The following is a 23058-nucleotide window of genomic DNA, read 5'->3' as shown; positions in this document are numbered from 1 at the left end:
GTTGTCATATCTAAGGAACATTACAGTTTTCAGCATTTTATGTTTTATGTTTGGTCCTTTGTCAGTTGTGAGTTCAAGTTTTTTACATGATATTAGGTTAAGATCCAACCTAATTTTTTTTTTTTTTTAGCATGCAGATGTGAAGTGTTTCTATCACCACAGGTTGAAAGGCTGACTGCCTTTTCTTATTGAATGATTTTTGAAACTCGTATAAAAAAAAAGTTTGACTATGTATTTAAGGGTTTAATGTGGTCCTTTTATATTGTTGTGTTTAGATATCTGTCTTTAGTACCAGTGCTTTGAGTACTGTAGTTCTGAAATGTTTGAAACTAGATAGTTATCCCCTCCCCAGCCCCCCTTCCGGTAATATTTGTTTGTATATCCCCTCCCCGCCCCCTCATAATATTTGTATTTGTATATGGTGTGTGTGTGTGTGTGTGTGTGTGTGTGTGTGTGTGTGTGTGTGTAGTCTTTCACTATCACTCTCTTTATCTTTTGAATCCAAATTCACCAATTGACCAGTGAGCTCTGGGATCTGCCCGGCTCTCCCTAGCTCCTGCTAGGGTTTAGATTGCGTAACCATACTTCACTTTTACGTGAGTGCCAGGGATCTGAGTTCAGGTCCTCATGTATGTGAGGCAGGCAGTTTACTGACTCTCCGTCTCCCTAGGTCCTTAGCTGTGATCATTTGAATAAAAAGTCCCCCTTCCTTTTGAGGTGTGGCCTTGCTGAAGGAAGTGTGCCACTGAGGGTGGACTTGGGAGTTGAAAGCCTCACCCTTCTTCCTGTTTGCTTTCTCTGCTTCTGCTTGCATCTGGGGATGTGAGTGCTCAACTAACTCTGGAGGCCTTTTCCCACTTTTTTGATTTATTTCTTGTGCATTTTATGGCAGTTTTGTTCTTCATTCCCTGCATTTCTCTCCTCTGTTTGAATGAGTTTGCATAGAACATTGACATTGCTTTCTTCCCCTCTTTTGTGTATGTTCCCCATCTGTTTTCCTGGTGGTTGCCATGAGAATTGCATTCAGCATCCCAAAGTTACAACACATTGTTTTGAACTTAAACAACTTACCTTGAGTAGCACACAACAGTTGCCTTTTGACAGCTCTGTTCCATCCCTTTTTGTTGTTGTATCCAGATTATAATTTCATGGTTAATGTATCCCAGAGCATAAATTAACAACAGCTTCTTTAAATATAATAGTTCTTAAATTTTGTAGAACAAATTTATGAGCTTGAACTAAAGTAAAAAACTAAAATATAAGCTAAATATCTTTTATTAGAAGATCTGAAATACTCTCCAAAACCTTGGAGCCCTGACGTGACCACCTGTAGGAAATTCTGCATTTGACTGTATGTGATAGGTTACAGTCAGAATTCTGGTACGTTAAACATATTGTAGACATTTCTTTTTAGATCATGTGTATAAGGTATTTATGAAACAAATGAATACACACACAATATTAATACCTCCAACTTACTGTAATTTCTTTCACCATGAAAAATATCCTTTCTCAACTTAAAACTTTATATCACCCATCTGTCCATTCTTCTCTGCAAACCATCATAGCTCCATTTCTTTAAAGATTTATCTGCACAGCTTGGTACCACTTTCCTACCTCAGTAACTCTTCAGTTGACTTTAATCCACCCTAACACTCCAGTTAAACTGCTTTATTAAATTGCTGACAAGTTTTCTTGTCACAGCTGTTGAACACTTCTCCTATTCTCCAGCCTTTTAACAGTAGTTTCTGTAACCAGTCATATTCTTGCTGTGTTCTTCAGCTCTTGGTGTCTGTGGTAATGTACTGTTGTGGTATTTTATTTAGCCTTGCCTTTCCCCAGCTTTTCTGAATTTTCTTCTGTCTTGCCCCTACTTTGGTAATGACTTTGCTCTTGCTTTCCTTTTTGTTACTAAGAGCAATTTTGTCTATCCCTTTGACTTTACCCATTGTCTGTACACGTTGTGGCCCTGATCTGTATTTCTGAGGATCTCTACTAAATATGATATGCAGTATCTTACCTTGTGATTCTTCTTAGGAGACAGGCTCTTTCTCTACAAACTCTCCCTCTAGTTCCCCAGTGCTTCAGGAGATTCCTGGGAAATTCCAATTCCTTAGAGTCTATTGTTTGAACAGTTTGATAACCAAAGAGAGAGGCACCCTTTACAATGTATCCATTCCTGCCAGGTGGGCCAGTTGGAAGTTTAATTTTGTGTTTGTTCTACAAGCAGTGAGTGCCCGCTGTTTGCTGCCTTCCTCATGTTGGGTATTAGTCATTCTACTAGGTGAATAGCTGCACCTCATGGCATAGGTATTAGTCATCCTGCTGGGTAAATAGTGGCACCTCATTGCAGTGTTGAAAAAACCCATATAACATGTAGTGTTGAACATCTTTTTATATGCTTTTTCCCCTTTTCACTTGTTTGGTTAAATTTTTATTCATATTTTCTGCCTATTATTGAACTATAAGAGTTCTTTGTATATTTTGACTACTAGTTAGTTCTTTACCAAATAATTTTCAAATATTTGCTTCTAATTTATGTTTTTTATTTTATTCTTTATTATCTCTTACAGATACAGATTTTTTTTTTAAGATTTATTTATTATGTATGCAGGTGTTCTACCTGCATGTATGCAGGCAGGCCAGAAGAGGGCACCAGATCTAACTACAGATGGTTGTGAGCCACCATGTGGTTGCTGGGAATTGAACTCAGGACCTCTGGAAGAGCAGCCACTGCTCTTAACCTCTGAGCCATCTCTCCAGCCCCGATACAGATGTTTTTAATGCAATGAAATCCATCTTAACAGTTTTTTCATTCATGAGTTGTTTTAGTGGTATATCTAAAAAGAGTTATTGTCCATGCTAAGGTCACTTCTGTATCATCTTTTAAGAGTTGCAGTGTTGTACAATTACCTGTTAAAAGACATTTAAAAATCAAGAATAATGCTTTTACTATTCACTCAAATATTGCCATTTTGTTGGTCTTTTAGTTTTTATCTTATAGATTATCTGAAATTTTCTTTTTATTGAAGATGCTTCCCCTCCCCCAGTTTGTTTTATTGGAACACTTTCACTGTTTGTGTGTGTGTGTGTGTGTGTGTGTGTGTGTGTGTGTACACATTCAGCTCCCTGTGTAGCATATGTCTGATTTTAGTCACATCTGGTTTATAAAGCATTTCAGAGCCTTTGTTTGCTAAATCTGCAACCTGGTATTTCTGAATTGCTTCCTATGGACTGATTTACCCCTGAAATGGGATCCATTTTCTGATTCTTTGCATGTAAATTTTCACTGGCTACCATACACCATTGTTCATGAGGATAGAAGTCCTCTTCTCATACCTGAGGTGGATAAGAATTCCATTGGAGTTCATGGGTAAGAGCTTACCTTGAATCTCAGATAAGGCTTGGACTTGGGACTTCCTTTTAAACATTGTTGGAAAGATTACTGCATTTTACATTCTGAAATGGCCATTAGAGACAAGGAGTGAAAGACTTTGGCTCAAAAGTGTTATGTTTGGATGTCTAGTTGACAAAGGGTAGAGTTGTGATAGTTTATCTTGTTTGTCAAGTTGAGATTTAGATCACCATGGTAACAAGGCTCCAGACATGCTTTTGAGGAATATTTCGATTGGGTTGAGATGGGAAGACCTATCCTAAACATAATGGTACCATTTATGACATGGGCTGGGATTCCCGACTGAGTGAACAAGAAACGGAGCCAAGTTAACCCTTTCTTCCTTAAGCTTGTTTGTCAGACGTTTTGTCACAACAGTCAGACAACTAAGTCATATTCTCTGGTGCTGATTCTTCATGAAATCCAAGAGAAATGGTGATGTTTCTCTAATCCCATTAACCATTGGAATCCCAGGTAGTTTTCTCAATAGCGTTTTCTTTTTCATGAGAATTATTAGGAGTTTCTGTTGAGGATAATTCCCAATTGTTGAAGTTATCAGTGGCTGTTCATTAATGTTGCATATCTGAGCTGTCGCCATAGAAAAATCATGAGCTACATTAACTAGTTTGTAGGTTAGCTCTTACTTGTTGAAGTTAAGTTTAAGTCAGTAACATACAATTGAGATAATTGTGTCTATAGCAATTGGAAGAGACCTAGTAAAGTAGAGCTATAAAGATTTATTTTTAGTGTATGTATACGTTTTGCCTGCATTGTATTTTTGCACTCAGTATGTTTGAAGTGCCCACAGAGGTTAGAAGAGAGAGAGTATCAGATCTCTAGAACTATAGTTGCAGACAGTTGTGAGCCATCAAGTGGGTGCTGGGAACTCAACCGGGTCCTCTCCAGGAGCAGCAAGTGCTCTTAACCCCTGAGCCATCTCATCTCTCTAGCCCCCAATTCATTTATTTATTCTTTCAGGTCTAAGATTCTGCTCTAAACCGGGCGGTGGTGGTGCACGCTTTTAATCCCAGCACTCAGGAGGCAGAGGCAGGCGGATCTCTGTGAGTTCGAGGCCAGCCTGGGCTACCAAGTGAGTTCTAGGAAAGGCGCAAAACTACACAGAGAAACCCTGTCTCAAAAAAAAAAAAAAAAAAAGATTCTGCTCCAAATGTTGTATCTTTTGGTGATTTGATATAAATATTGTGCTTTGTATGAATTATATTTAATTTTGTGACATACTACTGAGAAAACACCAATTTAAAAATACATTCTTAAATGCTGTCTTATTTCCTCAAATTGTCATTCTGGCAACAAGAAAAGACAGTAAATACTTTGGATTTCAAAATTGTCTTAACAGGTATCTAACCATTATTTGCATTTATTAGTCATTGAAAATGAAATCTGGAGTCAGAGAGGACTCCCTTTTCTGCTAATTATGTCCCTGGGTAAACTGTTGAAACTGTGTATTCCATATTTATCAAATGAACAGTGTAGTGATTTTTAACTGATCTCTTTAATATTTGGATTATATGAACTAAGTACAGTGTTAAGTGCGGTTTGTTTGTTTGTTTGTTTGTTTTGCAGGAAAACTAAGCCATTGCACTTAGGCAAATATAAAATGAACATAGACATGGATTGTATTTCATTTGACTGTTACCATAAAAGTATCAAATTTGGAAAGAAATTAGTTAATGGTCACCAAGGCTATGGTGGTTATCTTCTCATATTAAAAAAAAATATTTCTTCTCTACTTGATAAAATCATTAAGTTAGAATTTATAACTTGGGGCCTGGAGAGATGGCTCAGTGGTTAAGAGCATGACTGCTCTTCCAGAGGACTGGAGTTCAATACCCAGCATCCACATGACAACTCACAATTGTCTATAACTTCAGTTTCAGGGGATCTGACACCCTCACACAGACATACATGCTGGCAAAACACCAATCAGTGCACATAAAATAAAAATAAACAAATAAACAAAAAGAATATATAACTTGATGTTGTCTTGACTTTTTGTAATAGTGATTTGAAGTATATTCTCCTAAGTCAAGAGTTTCTTAAAATCACTATTGATTTAAATGTGATCGGTCTTCACTGTGGGGAGCTGTCCAGTGTCAGTAGGCTGTACAGTAGCAACCCTGCATTTTACCCACACAATGCCAATAGACCTTGCCTGTCAGCTATAGAAGCAGATGTTGCAAATTATTTCAACAAAATTATCCCATGTTGAGAAACATTTCCTTAGATAATGTTGAGTAGCCTTTTTCTTCTTACAGTATTGAAAGATTGTGCATATTCAAGCTTAAATAGCCTTTCTAACATGTAAAGCACTTTGTACAATGTCTGGTAAGTAATAGATAAAACAGCTGTTATTGATAACTGTTGGTGTTCTTGTTGTTAACAATGCTTTCCTTAGGCTGTTTGAAGCTCATTATTTGACAGAGTGTACTTGTGATTGGTTAAAATTAGGTTTTGCACATTAAGCCTCAATTTTCTATTGCTCATACTGTTTGCAGTTTTTTTTTTGTTTGTTTGTTTGTTTTTGGTTTTTCGAGACAGGGTTTCTCTGTGTAGCTTTGCGCCTTTCCTGGAACTCACTTGGTAGCCCAGGCTGGCCTCGAACTCACAGAGATCCGCCTGGCTCTGCCTCCCGAGTGCTGGGATTAAAGGCGTGCGCCACCACCGCCCGGCTTGTTTGCAGTTAAGTATTGATAAATTTTGACTATATAAATTAATCACCTTTATTTTATTTAAAAATCAAATAAGAACAACTGAAATTCTTAATTATTAAAATGATTATAGCACAGTATTATAATTGAAAATGTTACATATTTATATTGCCATCCAACCAGCTCGCTAAGGTAGGTCCATTATGAAGACCTTTGGCTGAATAGTTGTATTTGAACTTTGCATGACATATTATTCTGATAGACAACATGCCAAGTAATGGACTTTAGGTGAGCAGATGTGCTGGGAGATATCTTTTTGAAGGCCCATTACTCAGTCTACATGATCAGTGAGAGTGAGACAAATCCCACTTATACATCAAAATTAGAGAAATTATTTTCATACTTACACAAAATGAGTTTCTTGCAGCAGGTGGAGCCCGTGGTGGCTCCCATGCTTGATTAAACTTAATTTAGGGGCCTTGATAAAGACAAGTTGAAGTCCAGGAATTTGATTGTACGAAAGAAAAAGCCATCTTGAGGATCTGAGTCCCAGTCATATATGCAGAGCTGACCTCAGCTGTGGAGGTGGAGCCAGCTGAAGGAAGCAGCATGCAATAGACATCTTTGGGAAAGCGAGCTTTGGTTACATGCTCACTACAGTCGGCAGGCAGCATTGGCCAAGGAAGTTTTTTCTAGAATTTCAGTCTAAATTGATTGAAGTGCTCAGGGTCAGAAAAAATATCTCCTAGGATCAAATACAAACTGCTCTTCCCAGTGTCATGCACTATAAAGTAGCATGCACCAACAGCACAGTACCCTTACTGTTTGGATATAAAATGAGTTTGGACAATACTTTATAAAGAAGCTTTGGTATTAAAAATCTAGTAGTATTTCTGAAAATAAGTAATTTTAATTCAAGTAAGATGGATTAGATTGATTGACTTTAATTTGTATCAGGAAATTCTCTGCCCTTTGTGTGTCCCACACAAGAGCTGGTCTGAGCACAGATAAGATGTAGTAGGAAAGCTCTGCCTTTTTTTTTAAAAAAAATTAATTTTATTATATTGTGGGCTGGAGAAATGGCTCTGTGGTTAAGAGCACTGCTTGCTCTTCAAGAGGATCCATATTCAGTTCCCAGCACCCCCATGGCAGCTCACAACTCTCTAACTCCAGTCCCGGGGACTCAGCACCATCTTCTGGCCTCTGTGGGCACCAAGCACATGTGGTACAGACATACATGCTGGCAAAACACCCATGTGCATAAAATAGATAAATACAATTGTAAAGAAAAACTACCTTTCATTTTCATTTATGTGTATGCCAGATGTGCAGGTACCTTCAAAGGCCCCAAGAGGGTATCAGACCCCGGAGCTGAAGTGACAGGCGGTTGGGAGTCTCCCTATGTGTCTGATCCAAGCTCAATTTGGTCTTCTAAAAGAGCAAGAAGAGTTTTTAACAACTGAGCCACCTCTCTAGCCCCAAGCTCTACTTTTTATAAACGCTTAATGTGAAATGCCATCATTTTCCATTGATGCAGTATTGTTTGCTTCATTTTTAGGTTGTGATCCTGTGGAAAATTAAATATATAGGAAACTCTTTTTATATGGGGCTGGCAATCTGTTAATAACATGTTATGAAATCAATGGTTGTAGGCTTAATATTTAAATTAATATTGTAGGCTTTTTAAAATTCTAAATCAAATTGATCTTAGATTTTATATATAGAAAAAAAGCTTCTATCAGAATGAAACAACAAAAGCGTACTCCTTTACTCACCATGTGTAAGTCAGTGTCATGTCACTTTATTGATGGATTGTACATGAACAAAAGAACTTTGCCCCAAACTTCGCCACAAAATCGTATCTTTATTTTTACATAGAACAGCAGTTCTCTACATGTGGCTTGTGACCCCTTTGGGTTTTACATAGGTTGCCTAAGACAATCAGAAAACACAGATTATTTACATTAAGATTCATAACAGTAGCAAAACTACAGTTATGAAGTATCAAAATAATTTTACGGTTGGGGGTCACAACCTGAGATCAATACAAGCTGTATTCAAGGGTCACAGCATTAGGAAGGTTCAGAACCGCTGACACAGAGCATTCTTAAAAGGCATAAAGAGCTGGGCGGTGGTGGCGCACGCCTTTAATCCCAGCACTCGGGAGGCAGAGCCAGGCGGATCTCTGTGAGTTCGAGGCCAGCCTGGGCTACCAAGTGAGTCCCAGGAAAGGCGCAAAGCTACACAGAGAAACCCTGTCTCGAAAAACCAAAAAAAAAAAAAAAAAAAAAAAAAAGCATAAAGAAGTGATGTATTAGGGTTGGACAGATGACTCGGCAAATAAGAGAACTTGTTGCTCTTGCAGAGGAACTAGGTTTGGTGCCCAGCACCCACAGGGTGGCTTCATCTATAACTCCGGTTCCAGAGGATCTGACCGTCTTTTATCCTTTGCAGGCACCAGGCACAAATGTGGGGCACATATATACATGAACTCAAAACACTCATGAACATAAAATTAAAAAAATTTTAAAGTGATGTATTTACATAATTTCTGCAATTAAAAATAGCACATGGTTTAAAACCAATTGAAAACAGGAAGAGCTGTCTTAACAAAATATACTTCTGGGAATAATTAGTTATAAAGAACTATTTAATTTCTTAAATTATCTATATTTATTTAGTGAATGTGTTGGCATGTATGCCATGGTGAGAGGACAGTTGCAGAAGCAGGTTCTCCTGTTATTTGGGTTCTAGAGATTGAACTCAGGTCACCAGACTTGCTGGCAAACATTCTTACCTGCTGACCCATCTTGCTTGCCCCAGAAATCATTTTTCAAGAACTGTAAACTTCCCAGTTTATGGTATGAATATGTCTTAAATTGGTAATGGACTAAATTATACATTATACTGAAGCTTTTTTTTTTTTTTTTAAACCCTTACTAATGAATATATTCCTTTTCTGATTACCTGGGAAGGTTTAGTTGTTCCTTTTGCTTTCCTTCATTACAGAAAGTCTTTGTACTGTCAGAAAATTCTACTAATATTTCATAAATGCCAAATGGAAATGGTTGGACAAGAAAAATGCTTTCATTAATGTGTTTTAACATTTTTACTGGGCATGAAATTATGAGCCAGAACAAAGTTCCTCTGTATGGCACAGACCACTCAGGCTGCATTTATGTTTCCTCTGTGTTTTATTAGGCTTTTCTTCATGTGTGTATACAATGGGATGTTTTTGGGGGAAAGGTTTTAAATGTTAAAAGTAATGTTTTTCAGTGTAAAGAATTAATCACTGGAAAATATTTTTCTCTTTTTTAATTTAAACTGGTTATATATGATGAGGTCCATAAGATGTCTTTAAAATGCCAACATTGTCAGGGTCCTTCTGAGAGATTGCATAGCACTGATCATGATTAGTCTAATATTCTTTGTGAACACTAAATACCTCTTCTAAACCCCATCACTTAAAACCACGTTAGGATTCCGTGAGAGGAATCTTTGGTGGCCCTCTAGTGGGATCATGAAGAAAATATTATATTGAAAATGTCTTATGGGCATATGTGTAATAATTAAAGATAATTTGAACGGGCATCTAAGTTATACTTGAATTACTTAAATTCTTCAATAATTTTGGAAATAAAAAGAGTGTGGATTGGCTAGTATTATCATGTGAGAGGCTTAACTTTATAGTTAGAATTTTTAAAGACTTTTCTAAAATGTTGGAATAACATTAAGCTGTATATATTATTGTCAGAGAAATACAGTCTGAGACGACAGATATGAGTTACATTTTCACTGATGTATTTTTTTTTTTTTTTTTTTTTTTTTTTTTTGGTTTTTCGAGACAGGGTTTCTCTGTGTAGCTTTGCGCCTTTCCTGGAACTCACTCTGTAGTCCAGGCTGGCCTCGAACTCACAGAGATCCGCCTGGCTCTGCCTCCCGAGTGCTGGGATTAAAGGCGTGAGCCACCAACACCCGGCCTGATGTATTTTTATAAATTCAGAATTTATTAAAGCTTTGTGGTAAAATAAAATCAAAATGTTAAATGTACAATCAAAGCAGAACACTTTTGAGAGGTGAATTGTCCTGTAAATTTTGGTTAAAACATGTCAGAAACAGCTTGAAATAATGGAAAATAAATCATTTTTACCCATACATAAGCATAATACTTAAACTTTACATTTACAAAAGGCATGCATAATGGTACCTTTAATCCCAGCACTCGGGAGGCAGAGGCAGGCAGATCTCTGTGAGTTTAAGGCCAGTCTAGTCTACAGAGTGAGCTCCAGGAGAGCCAGGGCTACACAGAAAAACCCTGTCTCAAAAAACCAAAGGGGGAAAAATAAGAAAAATATTTAAAATACTTAAAAAATATATTTCTATTGCAGCTTGGTTATGGTTATAAATGGATTAATAGCCATGTGGATGCCTGAGGTCTGGACCTCCACCTGGGACCATGTTAGTGTCCGAGGGCCACGCTGCCACTGGGGCCATGCCAATCTTGAGTGGCCTGCACTCCCAGACCCGGCTACTACTGAGGACCATGTCTGGGTCTGTGGTCTGTGTTGAAGTCCGAGTCCCCTGTTTCCACCAAAGGTCACACGGAAGCCTGGGGTCTGGGCCACAACTTGTGGCCTTTTTGGTGTCCAGAGGCTGTGGCGCCACCAGAGCCATCCTGATCTGAGTGGCCTGTTCTGCAACATGGGAGCCATGATGTCTTCCAGACCCAAGCTGCTGTTGAGGGCCATGTCTGGCTCCGTGGTTCTACTACACTAGTGTCTGTGTTGATGTCTGTGGCCTGGGTTACCACAGGGGTCATAGCAACCATGCATGATGAAATCAGAAGACCATGCTAAGCCGTCCTTCACTAGACACTGCAGCAAGAAAGCTAACCCCAACCCTCAGGAGAGATCTGCCCCCTTCCCCATTCAGGAGAGATGGGCCCACCCCTCACCATGGATGAGGGAGAACTAGCCAATGGCATGGGCTTAGGAGAGCTCACTCCACCCCTTGCCTGAGGGGGTCAGCCCCAGTGGCCCTGACTGACCAGCTCAGCTACCACCCAGGCCCACAGGTGGGCCTTGGGTTGACCCACCCTAACATCTACACCATCTCGGACCTGCTAGAGCTATGAAGGAGTTGGTCCTGTGGAACAGTACCTGTAGGATCTTCATGACTGGGGCAGCCTTGGGATATCTTGGAGGAGTAGGGTGAGGGTCCAGTGATAATGGTGTGCCAGAAACCAGAGGCCTTGAACCAGACCAGTGACTTACTGCAGTGAACATTTACAAGGAAAGCTGATTGGACAAAAGGGTATAATGTGTGACACACCAGGGCTCTCAATGCCACTAGGATGAGTGAAGAGGTGTTGGAGAGGTGGGAAAGACAGAGGGAGCAAAGAGGGTTGGTTTTTGTTTTTGTTTTTTCCCTTTTGTTTGTTTGCTTGTTATGGTTTGAATTTTTTTAAAACTTGAATTTTCTTTTCAATTTTCTTTTGGGGGAAACACTGCAGGGATGAGGGACAGATATAGGAGACTGGAAAGTGAACGGAATTGGGGTGCATGACGTGAAATTCCCAAAGAATCAATAAAGAAATTATGTTAAAAAATAAATAAAGGCCGGGCGGTGATGGCGCATGCCTTTAATCCCAGCACTCGGGAGGCAGAGGCAGGTGGATCTCTGTGAGTTCGAGGCCAGCCTGGGCTACAGAGTGAGTTCCAGGACAGGCTCCAAAGCTACACAGAGAAACCCTGTCTCGAAAAACAAACAAACAAATAAATAAATAAATAAACCGGACAATGGTGGCGCACACCTTTAATCATAGCACTTGGGAGGCAGAGCCAGGTGGATCTCTATGAGTTCAAGGCCAGCCTGGTCTACAGAGAGAGATCCAGGACAGGCACCAAAACAACACAGAGAAACGCTGTCTCAGGAAAAACAAACAAACAGACAAATAAATAAATAAATAAAAATGTTAAAAGATTGATTAATAGGTATTTACACATATATAATTATAGTATGGAATTTGTAGTAAATACGTGATTTTCAGGAGATGCCATTTCATGGTACTAGAGAGATGGCTTAGTGGGCAAAAGCAACTGCTGCTGTGCAAGCATGAAACCTGAGTTCAGATCCCAGCACTTAGGTTAAAAAACAAAAACACAAAATAGATGCGGCTCTGTACAAGTGTAATCTCTGCAGCTATAGGAGTGGAGATAAGGATCACTGGATCTTGATGGCTGCCAGCCCCGCTCCGGGTTCAGTGAGAGCCCTGTGTCAATGGGAATAAGGTGGAGGTGTAATAGTAACAGAAGACCTGATGTTCTCTCTTGGCCTTTGTGCAAGTGTACACACATACACACACAGAAATACTGTTCATGTAGGCCTGTGACTCCTTACTCTGCCTCCTCGTCATATCCTTTAAGTAATAATCTAGTGGGGGTTTGGTGTCTTTTATTCCAATTAGAGGCCATTGGGTGGGAGAGTTCCTGTCTCATATAATTGCCCCCTGTACTACCCCTCACTAATTAGGAGGAAAACAAAAACAAAACCCTTACAGTGTAGATTTGAACAATCTGGCTGACAGATTTTATTCAGCTAACTCATGCTTAAGGCTGAGCTTACAAATAATTAAATACTAAAACAGCAGCAGTTTAAATAAATGTTCCTCCCCTGCTCCCCAGTACAACCAGCTTGGAGGTAAGGGTCTGTTCTAGGTACTAAGATTGCTCCACTGAGAGTCTGTTGTAATTCCAGACATACTATAGAAAGAAGAGGTAGAAAGGGAGAGGGATATGGTTTACAGAACCAGTAAGTGCCCGCTTATGTTTCATTGATCGTGTCTATCTTAATGTTGACTCTATTAGCAAGAAAGAGTGGGAAGCCTGGTAGTTAGCTTTAAGTAGCCTGTGTATTAGAGGAAAGCAAGGAGAGCAGGTGGTAGTGTTGAGTGAAGCAGTGTGTAGTTTGACTTCATGTATTAATTTTGCTGAAGTCATTAATTTCATAAGTGCTATCACTAAATTATTTATCCATTTAGCAGAAATACAGGATAAATTAAAACAGACATTCTTTAAAAAATAGTATGTTTATTATACAGAGTTATGTGCTTTGTAATGATGTTTCTATTCAAATGTATGGTGCACTTTGGCCATATTCACTTCCCCTTATTTGCTCTTGTCCTCTCTCACTAGTACTCTTTCTCTTCACAGCCCTGGTTCTATTTCGTGTCTGTTTGTGGTGGGTGTGTGCATTTACAGGCAAGTGGATAGAATTGGAGATCACCAAATTTAGTGTAATAAGCCAGACCCATCTCTCACACATGAAACTTAGATTGGCTTGCTTGTATATATTTCTTTCTCATGCCTTAGTACTCTTAAGACTTAAAGCAGTGTATTAAGTTAAGAGTGGAGAGAGCAGAAACCCTTGTTTCAGATTTTAGAGAAATACTTCCAGTTTTTCCTCATTTAGGCTATAGGTTTGTCATATGGCTATTGAAATATGCTTCTGTTCCTAGTTTCTTTGGGACTTGTTTGTTTTGAGACAGGGTTTCTCTGTGTAGCCCTGGCTGCCTTGAAACTCAGGAGCTAGCTGGTCTTGAACTCAGATCTGTGCCTCATGAGAACTAGAATTAAAGTCGCGTGGCATCACTATATAGGTCTTTGGGGCTTTTATCGTAAAAGATGTTCATTTTTTGTCAGAGGCCTTTCTTGTATCCTTTGTGATGATTATTGTAGTTGGACTTTTTTGTCAGCTCCTCAGTAATGATATGGAGACTTCTTATTAATTATGAATGTTTGGCCTTAGCTTAGGCTTGTTTCTAACTAGCTCTTACAACTTAAATTAACCTGCATTTTTTATTCTACATTCTTTTTCTGGCTTGTTACTTCATCTCCATTATGCCCATTCTGGTTATTCAGCATCTGGCTGGTAACTCCTCTTCCTCTTCCCAGTGTCCTCTCTGTCCACAAATCTTGCCTAGCTATTGGCTGTTCAGCTTTTTATTAAGCCAATCAGAGTGACACATCTTCATAATGTACAAAAAGATTATTCCACAACATTTCCCTCTTTTTGTCTAAATAAAAAGGAAAAGTTTTAACTCTAAAAATACAAAACTATATACAGTAAGAACAATTACAAAGTAAGAAATATACTCACAATATCCAGTCCATTTGTATTTGGCAAGTTCAGAGAGAATACTCTATTATCTATCCTATCTTGATGAGTCCAAAGGTTTGTACCTAATTTACTTTCTATTAAGATTAAAGAAAAACTAGATAACTATAACTATTTAGTTTTTAACTCCATCAAAGACCCGAGAAGGATATAATATTACCTGAGTAAATAGGAAGTACAGAGAGGGCAACTTCCAAAGCTATGGAAATGACAGGGACATCTGGTTGCCTGGACAGTCACCCTAGGCTCCTCTGTAATGTTGGGGCATCCATCTTTGGATTATAGGCCTTGAATATCTGACAGACTTTTCTTTTTTTTTTTTTTTTTTTTTTTATTATCTTTTTTTTTTTTTTTTTTTAAGATTTATTTATTTATTTTGTATACAGCATGTATGACCAGAAGAGGGCACCAGATCTCATTACAGATGGTTGTGAGCCACCATGTGGTTGCTGGGAATTGAACTCAGGACCTCTGGAAGAGCAGTCAGTGCTCTTAACCTCTGAGCCATCTCTCCAGCCCTGACAGACTTTTCTATGAAGCAGGAATTTTGAAGGACTGTCTTGTCTTGTCTTGGCAAAGTTTGGTGGTCTTAATCCCTCTGTGTCCTGCTTGTCCAGTTTGTACAATATATTGTCAGCAGTCAAGACAAGGGCAATTTCTTGCCCAACTGGCAAGCTTTGCCACAGTGAAAGCAATCTCAGTAAGGAGATTCTTTGATGCCCACTATCCTTTTTTGAAGTGAATTGGTGCTGCCAGAAGCAGACATGTCTCATTATCATGAAAAGCCTTATGTTATTAAAACATTTTAAATGCATATTCTGTAGGTCTTTGAAGTGTTTGGAGATTGCCTGTCTATCTAAATAGATCTCTGTATGAACTTGAAAACATACCTAACATGAGCATAAGTTTGATTGTTATAGACGACTATTAACCTGTATTTCTTTATTATCCTAAATAGCTTTCAAGGACTAAAACTTAATACATTTTTAAATGAGCTGCATAGGTACAATACTTTAAACAAGAGTAGAAACATATATACAGCATAACAAAAATAACCTTAATATCAATATACAAAAATCCATACCAATGTGAAATATTTGAGACTAATGGTTGTTCAAAAGTAGACTCAACAATCTGCCCTTTTTTCCCATCGTTTCTAAACCATATCCCCCTTTTTTCTCTTCAGAAAGAGATCCCTAAATTGAACCTTTGTTTGGCTTTCTCCATGACTATGACCAGTAACAATTTGTAACTAAACCCCCCCCCCCCAAATGATGAGAAACATCCATAACTCACCGAACAACCAAAAACCATCCACCCCATTTCTTGGGAATGTGGATGTTGAGTTCTCTAGACTGCTTCCTGTTGTTTGGGGGCCACAGCATCTTTAGGAGACCCTGAGAAAATTAAGACTGTTGTCCAGTCTCAGTATAATGGGAGGGCGCACGGCTTAACTGAAGGCTGGCTGGAGTAGTCTGTGAGGCTGGACCATCTCAGCCAGCAGCCTTGAAGCTTTCTGGATGTAGAATTCGGAGGAAACTGCAACAGAAGTGTTCTGAGATGTTAGATCACTTGGGCCACCTGTTTTCATTGGTGTCTGGTCCCCTTGTTCTGAAACACACAAACTTTCAAAGGTAACATACATATCTACATTAATGCAAGTATGGACTGTGTGTTGTGCACAAGCCAGCCAAAGAAGATTTTTTTGTTTCATGGTTGAGTAGGCAAAATGTATGTCACCTGTCTTGTAGTTTTTCTAGGTTTATTTCTTTACATCTGTAGTCAGGATTTTAAGGGAGTCTTTCCTGATCAAATCTGATCTCTATCAAACTTGAATGAATCCACAGCCTTTCATTTTCTGTGGAAACAAAAGTGAAACCTCTTCCTCAGCATAACATTTTTTTTTTACTTCCATTTTTAAGTTCATACATTTTTAAAAAATATATAGGTTGCTTTAATTTAGTAGTTTTTTTTTTATAATTCATTGTCTCTCAGCAGCTATTGTTTGCTAATCAGCAGTCAAAAAATTAGAAGTCAACAGGACACCATAGAGGATCCAGACTGCAACTAACATGCTCACTCTCCCACCCCACCCTGCACTCGCTCTCTCTCAAGTCTCTTTGGCAAAATTAGCCAAAACCAGGTTTAGACTCCATTTTATTATTTATTTTCTACTATATTTTTAAATTCTTATCTATTATTACTTCTTTGTTTCAGCCTTCAGGACTAAAAATAAATATTGCCAGAAACTACCTTTGTACATACTGTCCGTACATACTGAAAAATAATGAATATGTCCCCATACCACTGGAATATAGTATTTAATGCTACCTTGAAACCAGTCACTAAACATTAATAGATAAACTTTTTATTTAAGAATACTCCTTTTACACATACACACCACGTACTTGACACAAAATAGAAGTGCAGGGTACAATTGAACACTGTTCTGCTTTGCTACAAAAACCACACTTTTAGAGTCCACACATCAATGGAGCTCTGTGTTATGTATTGTTCTGTACTCTTGGTTATTCTGCGCTTCACTTTTTTCATTTAGCATGATCTCCAGTTCCATCCATGTTGCCACAAGTGACAGGGTTCCATTCCTTTTTATTATTGGATAACGTTCTATCTGTATATGTACCGCCCCATTTCATTACCCGTTCACCTGTTAATCAGTACTTCAATTATTTCCATTTATCAGCTGCAGTGAACCTGCAAGTACAGATGTGGTGACTGTATTAAATTCACACTTGGTGGGTGTGTCCCAGTAGTGAGATTGCTGGGTCATATGGTAATTCTATTTAAGTGTGTGGGTGTGTATAATTTTTCGAGACAGGGTATCTCTGTGTAGCCCCGCTGTCCTGGAACTAGTTCTGTAGACCAGGCCATCTTGAACTTATAGAGATCCTCCTGCCTCTGCCTCCTGAGTGCTGGGATTAAAGGCATGCCCTGCCACTGCCTGGCCTATTTTTAAAATCTTAAGGAACTTCCCTACTGTTTCCATAGTAAGTATACTGACTTATATTCTCATCAACAGCATACAAAGATTACCATTGGTCTTTTGATAATAGCCATCTAATAATAGTCAGATGGTATCTTGTGTGTCTTTGATTTGTATTTCTGTGTTGGTTGCTGATGTGGAGCCTGGTTCACATGCCTCTTGGCCTTTTCCATGCCTCATTTTAAGAAATGTCTGTTTCTGTCCATTTCCCAGTTTGAAATTGGGTTATTTGGTGGGTTAACTATTGCATGTTTTAAATCCCTCTCTTTTTCTGCTTGCTGAGCCTGTGTTAAATGTGTAGCCGCCACTTTCCTCATTCTGTAGCCTGTCTTCAGTCAGGAGTGCAGCTTTTCTTGTGCAGCAGGGTTTTCTCTGAAATCTCATTTGTCTATTCTTGTTTCCTGTCTGAGGTCTTAGCAAAATTCCCTTGCCATTCTAATGTCCTGAGGTATTGTCCCTATTTTCTTTTAGTGGTTTCGTCGTCGTTTTAGGTCTTACAACTAAGTTTTTAATCCATTTTGAGTTGATTTGTGTTAACAGGGATTTGGTTTCATTCTTCATAGACTATCAAATTTTCTCAACATTCATTTGAATTAAAATATACTTTCAGCCGGGCGGTGGTGGCCACCTTTTTTAATCCCAGTACTTGAGAGGCAGAGGCAGGTGGATCTCTGTGAGTTCGAGGCCAGCCTGGGCAACAGAGTGAGTTCCAGGAAAGGCGCCAAAACTACTCAGAGAAACCCTGTCTTGAAAAACAAAAAACAAAAAAACAAACAAGCAAACAAAAAACCACTTTCAAGTTCAGTAGCATAATGCCTCCTGCTTTGTTCTGTTGATGATTGCTTTGGCTGTTTTGACTGTGGTTGCATTTGAATGGCTGGATTCCTTTTTCTAGTTCTGTAAACAATGTCACATGTATTTTGGTATGTGTATATTGAATATTTAGATCATGCTACCAGCTCACCTACACCCCCATCCATTTGTGTGTGTGTGTGTGTGTGTGTGTGTGTGTGTGTGTGTGTGTGTATCTCTGTAGTGACTTCTAGAATCAGGAGGTGTGAGTTTTTCCCTCATTCTTAATGTTCAGAGATTTATTTTGGCTATTCTTGGTCCCTTATAATTCCGTATGAACATTAGAATCTGCTTGAAAATATGGGAAGGAGGGAGGGAGGGAGAGAGGGAAAGAGAGAGGGGGAGGGGAGAGGGAGAGAGGGAGAGAGCGCGAGCGCGAGAGCCAGGTGAGATATTGAAAGCTATTATGGGTCTTCTTAGGAGGGTGGTAACCAATTTTTGTGTGTAATGAAATCTAATTATAGAAAAATTCAAGCATTTCTCCTGTTACTTCTGTATATATCATACTAGCAAATTACCAAATAATTGGTGAAGTGTAGCTTTTACATGCATTCCATTTAATTAGTGAAAAAAATTAGCTTGTCATCATTTTGTAAACCCTTCTCTGGGAACGCCTTGTTTTAAGCACTAAGTATCAAGAAGTACTAATATCACAAAAATAAATAACTAGAAATTTTGTGCTTTCTGATGAAAGAACACACCATTGGATGGCTCAGTGGTTAGGAGGACGTGGGTTGGGTTCCCAGCACCCACATGGCTGCTGACAGCAGTCAGTAACTCTGATTCCAGAGGACCTGTTGCCTTCTTCTGGCCCCTAAGGGCACTGCAAACATAAATGCAGGCAAAACACACTCATACATAAATGAAAAATAAATTAATTTTAAAGAAAAGAAAATGAAATAAAAGATCAAGAGGAAATGTATAGATTAAAAGGTGACTAGAAAACAGTATTTAAAATGATTCTTCTGGTCTTTCGGAGTGAACTTTATTTCTTATTGTTAATTTCTTTAATCTACATTCATGAGTATGAACATACACATTTTTACACAATGTACAGATCTATATGCCTATTCAGTGTATACATATAGTCACTATTGTTTTGCCTTAAAATGTTTAAAATGTATTTGTGTTTTATTTATGCATATAAACAACTTTTCTATAAAATATAAATACCTAATTTTGAAACATGCTTTTTTCAGTTCAGTAATTTATATCTTCAGCCTTTCCTTTCCTTTTTTTTTGGGGGGGGGTGTTTCTTTGTAGCTTTGGTGCCTGTCCTGGAACTTGCTCTGTAGACCAGGCTAGCCCTCGAACTCACAGAGATCCACCTGTTTCTGCCTCCTGAGTGCTGGGATTAAAGGCGTGCGCCATCACCTCCTGGCCCTATTGTATTTTTACTTGATTTAACTTACATAGTATTTCCTATGATGCCTGTATCATAGTTTACTTAGCCTTTTTGGGGGGGAGGTGAGGTGGGAGAGACAGGGAGAATCTATTAATAGGTACTTTTAATTTTTTTTTCTCCCCAAACTACTCTGAAGTCAAGGTCCTTGTGGTGGAGGTATTTCTCCTAAAAGTACATGTGACTTGGTGGAACCTCCTGTAAAGTTGCAAGTGTGATTTCTTTGTGTCGTATCTGCCATGAGTAAAGTTTGTTTCCACTCAACTGAGTTAGGTATCTACTACCAAAAGAACTTTCTCTGATGAGGGTTAAGAGTATAACAGTTTATTACTATGTGCAATTAGCATAATAATGGTACTAGGTTCTCCCCTAGGGACTATGACCTAGACAGCCATTGGCTTTTGGTCCAGGGGACCAGGCCCGGGTTCCATCTTGGGTAGCAGTCAGGAAGTGGTTGGTTACTGTTGGAGTGTTCACACCCCTCTTTTCACCAGAGGGCATTACATCGGGGGCATATCTTGCCAGGCCAGGCACTATTTTTTATTCAGCCAGTATTGGTGTTCTTCACTGATAGTCTTTCTTTTCGTTGTGCTGCTCTTTTGTTTTCTCTGATAATGATACTGGGTGACATTACAAAGACATTTTCATACAAGTATGTGATGTACATTGGAGCGTATTTCTCCTCCTTTATTTCCCTTCTTTCCTTGTTAGTCACCTTTGTCCCCTAGATACTTTCACACCATGTGTACTTCCATGATTTTATGTATTTACATGAAGTCTGAGAACTACAAAGGAGATAAAACATGCACTATTTATCCTCCTGAGACTGACTTTATTTGCCCAATTATTATCTCCAGGTGCATTCATTTTTCTGTAAACTTCTTCTTTATAACTAAAAGAATTCTCTTTGTGCATATGTGCACACATTTTTTTGTCCATTCCTCTGTAGATGGATATCTAAATTGGCTCCTTAAAGCTGTTAGGACCTCCACGTGGAATTGATTTTTGTGCTGCGTGAAAAATAGAAATTTAGTTCCATTCTTCTACATGTTTGTCATTGCTAATGTTTCTAAGGTTGATTCCTAGAAGTAGAATTACTAGGCAAAGAAATAAAAATATTTTCAGAGCCTTTGAATCATTGTGAGATTGCCCTCCAGAAAGATTCTTAATGTGAATGTGATGAATTTTGCCCGTTTTTCTTCATGCTGACACCTCTTCTGCTTATTAAACAAGTTGAGCATTTTCCTATAAGGTATTGGCCTATTTGTGTGACTTTTAAACATAGTTATTTGTGTTTGTTGGCTATTCTTCTCTAATAATTTATAAGAATAGCTTTAGTGGCCAGTAATAGTTTGAGTATTGTTTTATTTCCTGTTATACCTTATTTTTTTCTTTTTCTTTCTTTCTTTCTTTCTTTCTTTCTTTCTTTCTTTCTTTTTTTTTTTTTTTTTGGTTTTTTTGGTTTTTTGGTTTTTTGAGACAGGGTTTCTCTGTGTAGTTTTGGTACCTGTCCTGGATCTCGCACTGTAGACCAGCTGGCCTCGAACTCACAGATATCCACCTGTCTCTGCTGGAATTAAAGCCACCACTGCCCGACACCTTATTTTTTCTTTATTGTTAGTTTTATTTCTGAGTAATCTGAGCGTGTTTTGTTTTAACTTTTTGTAGAGAACAAACATAGCCTGGATTGGAAAATGTGCCTTATTTTTTCCAGTTTCTATTACTATTATTTACTTTTTTTTTTTTTTTTTTTTGGTTTTTTGAGACAGGGTTTCTCTGTGTAGCTTTGCGCCTTTCCTGGGACTCACTTGGTAGCCCAGGCTGGCCTCGAACTCACAGAGATCCGCCTGGCTCTGCCTCCCGAGTGCTGGGATTAAAGGCGTGCGCCACCACCGCCCGGCCTATTATTTACTTTTATATGTTGTGATGTAAATTTGTTTTTAAAAGTTATGTTAGTCTTTTAAAAATAGATTGCAAACCCCCTCCCCCCTCAAAAAAAGCACCCTAGTCTCCAGCACTTAGGAGGCAGAGGCAGGCAGATCGATCACCATGAGTTCGAGGCCAACCTGATCTACAGAACAAGTTCCAGGACAACTGGGTCTACACAGAGAAACTCTGTCTCAAAATACAACAACAAAAACAAAACAAAACAAAAAGAGATTATGCAGGGGGCTGGAGAGATGGCTCATTGGTTAAGAGCACTGGCTGCTCATCTAGGGGACCCAAGTTCGATTCCCAGCACCCAGGTGGCAGCTCACAACTGTCTGTAATTCCAAGATCTGATGCCCTCACACAGACATACATGCAGGCAAAACATCAATGCACATTAAATAAAAATAAACAAACCAACAAAAAGATTGCATAGGGCCGGGCGTGGGAGTGCACATCTTTAATCCTAGCACTTGGGAGACAGAGGCAGGCAGATCTCTGTGACTCTTATATATTGGCGGCCAGCCTGGTCTACATAAGTAAATATTAGGACGACAGGGTTACAGAGTGAGACCCTGTCTCAAACAAACAAAAAAGATTGTAAAGAAAGAGAAGTGTGTCTCTGTCCGTCTGTCTATCCATGCACACACAAGTGATTAAGATTATTTTGTTAGGTAAAGGAAAATGCTATTTTCTGCTGGGCTAATTTTCAGTTCTAAATAAAATGGCTGACTGGCTTATTCTCTTTTTTGTACAAGTTAACAGAACAAGAAACCAGACCAGTTTAGCTAAATAAGCAGATTTTTGTGCTGACTTTATTCAAACATCTGCCTTTTAGAGATACATATAGTGTTGGGTAAGAAAGAAATGGTCAAATTAATATTTAAACTTATATTGGCAGTTTTTTAAACCTTTATCAAGATTTTTAAAATAGAGTCCTGTTTCTCTCAAATTTTATGAATAAACCGTACAAAATGCTTTTATATTGTTTATGTTTAATATTTGAATAGTGATGAAAATCATTATTTGAATTAAGCTTCCTTTGGTTTTAGGGTTTCTTCATATTTAAGAGTTTTCTTTACTTCACAGAAATACCGTTATCAGGATGAAGAGGTACCTCCTCCAGAGCACATTTCCCCACAAGTCACTAATGAGGTGCTAGGTCCAGAATTGGTTCATGTCTCAGAGAAGAACCTGTCAGAGATAGAGAATGTCCATGGATTTGTTTCTCATTCTCATATTTCACCAATAAAGGTAGGATAATAACTGTTTGTTACTATTGTTTATTGCTATGACTTAGATGTTACTTTTGTTTATAAATAATTGTTCAAGCTCATGTAAATTCCCCACTCTTCGGGTTGGTTTTAGTTTTATAGTCCTAAAGCAGTTCATGCTTTTTAGTAGCATTTCAAACTCATTTTTAAACACTTAACATAAGTCTTTTAAATTTCTGTCTTGGTCTGATCTCTTCTTTCTTCCTAATCACAATCCTGAATTTGATGTTTACCTTTAAAGTTCTACTACATTTTTAGAGTTATAATCAATGTATTATTTTGTATATTTTGAACTTTGTTTAATAGGTTCATATATCAACTTGCATTTTTGTGCAACATTATATTCCTACAACTTATTA

At 38.4% G+C, this 23058-nt stretch overlaps 1 protein-coding gene across 6 annotated transcripts in view; it reads left to right on the top strand.

Moving 5' to 3' along the window:
* The window catches only part of Dlg1 (discs large MAGUK scaffold protein 1), a 209005-nt gene that overhangs the window by 44763 nt on the left and 141184 nt on the right, over positions 1-23058 (top strand). For all 6 annotated transcript variants that reach the window (XM_059277478.1, XM_059277477.1, XM_059277476.1 and 3 more), the window contains exon 5: positions 22515-22679. In XM_059277478.1, coding sequence (XP_059133461.1) covers positions 22515-22679 — 165 coding nt within the window. The remainder of the gene's footprint in view (positions 1-22514; positions 22680-23058) is intronic.

This window comes from Peromyscus eremicus, chromosome 12, assembly GCF_949786415.1.
Source record: "Peromyscus eremicus chromosome 12, PerEre_H2_v1, whole genome shotgun sequence".
Lineage (NCBI taxonomy): Eukaryota > Metazoa > Chordata > Mammalia > Rodentia > Cricetidae > Peromyscus > Peromyscus eremicus.
The sequence above is the reverse complement of the archived record's forward strand: the minus strand, read 5'-3'. Positions and strand labels throughout refer to the sequence as shown.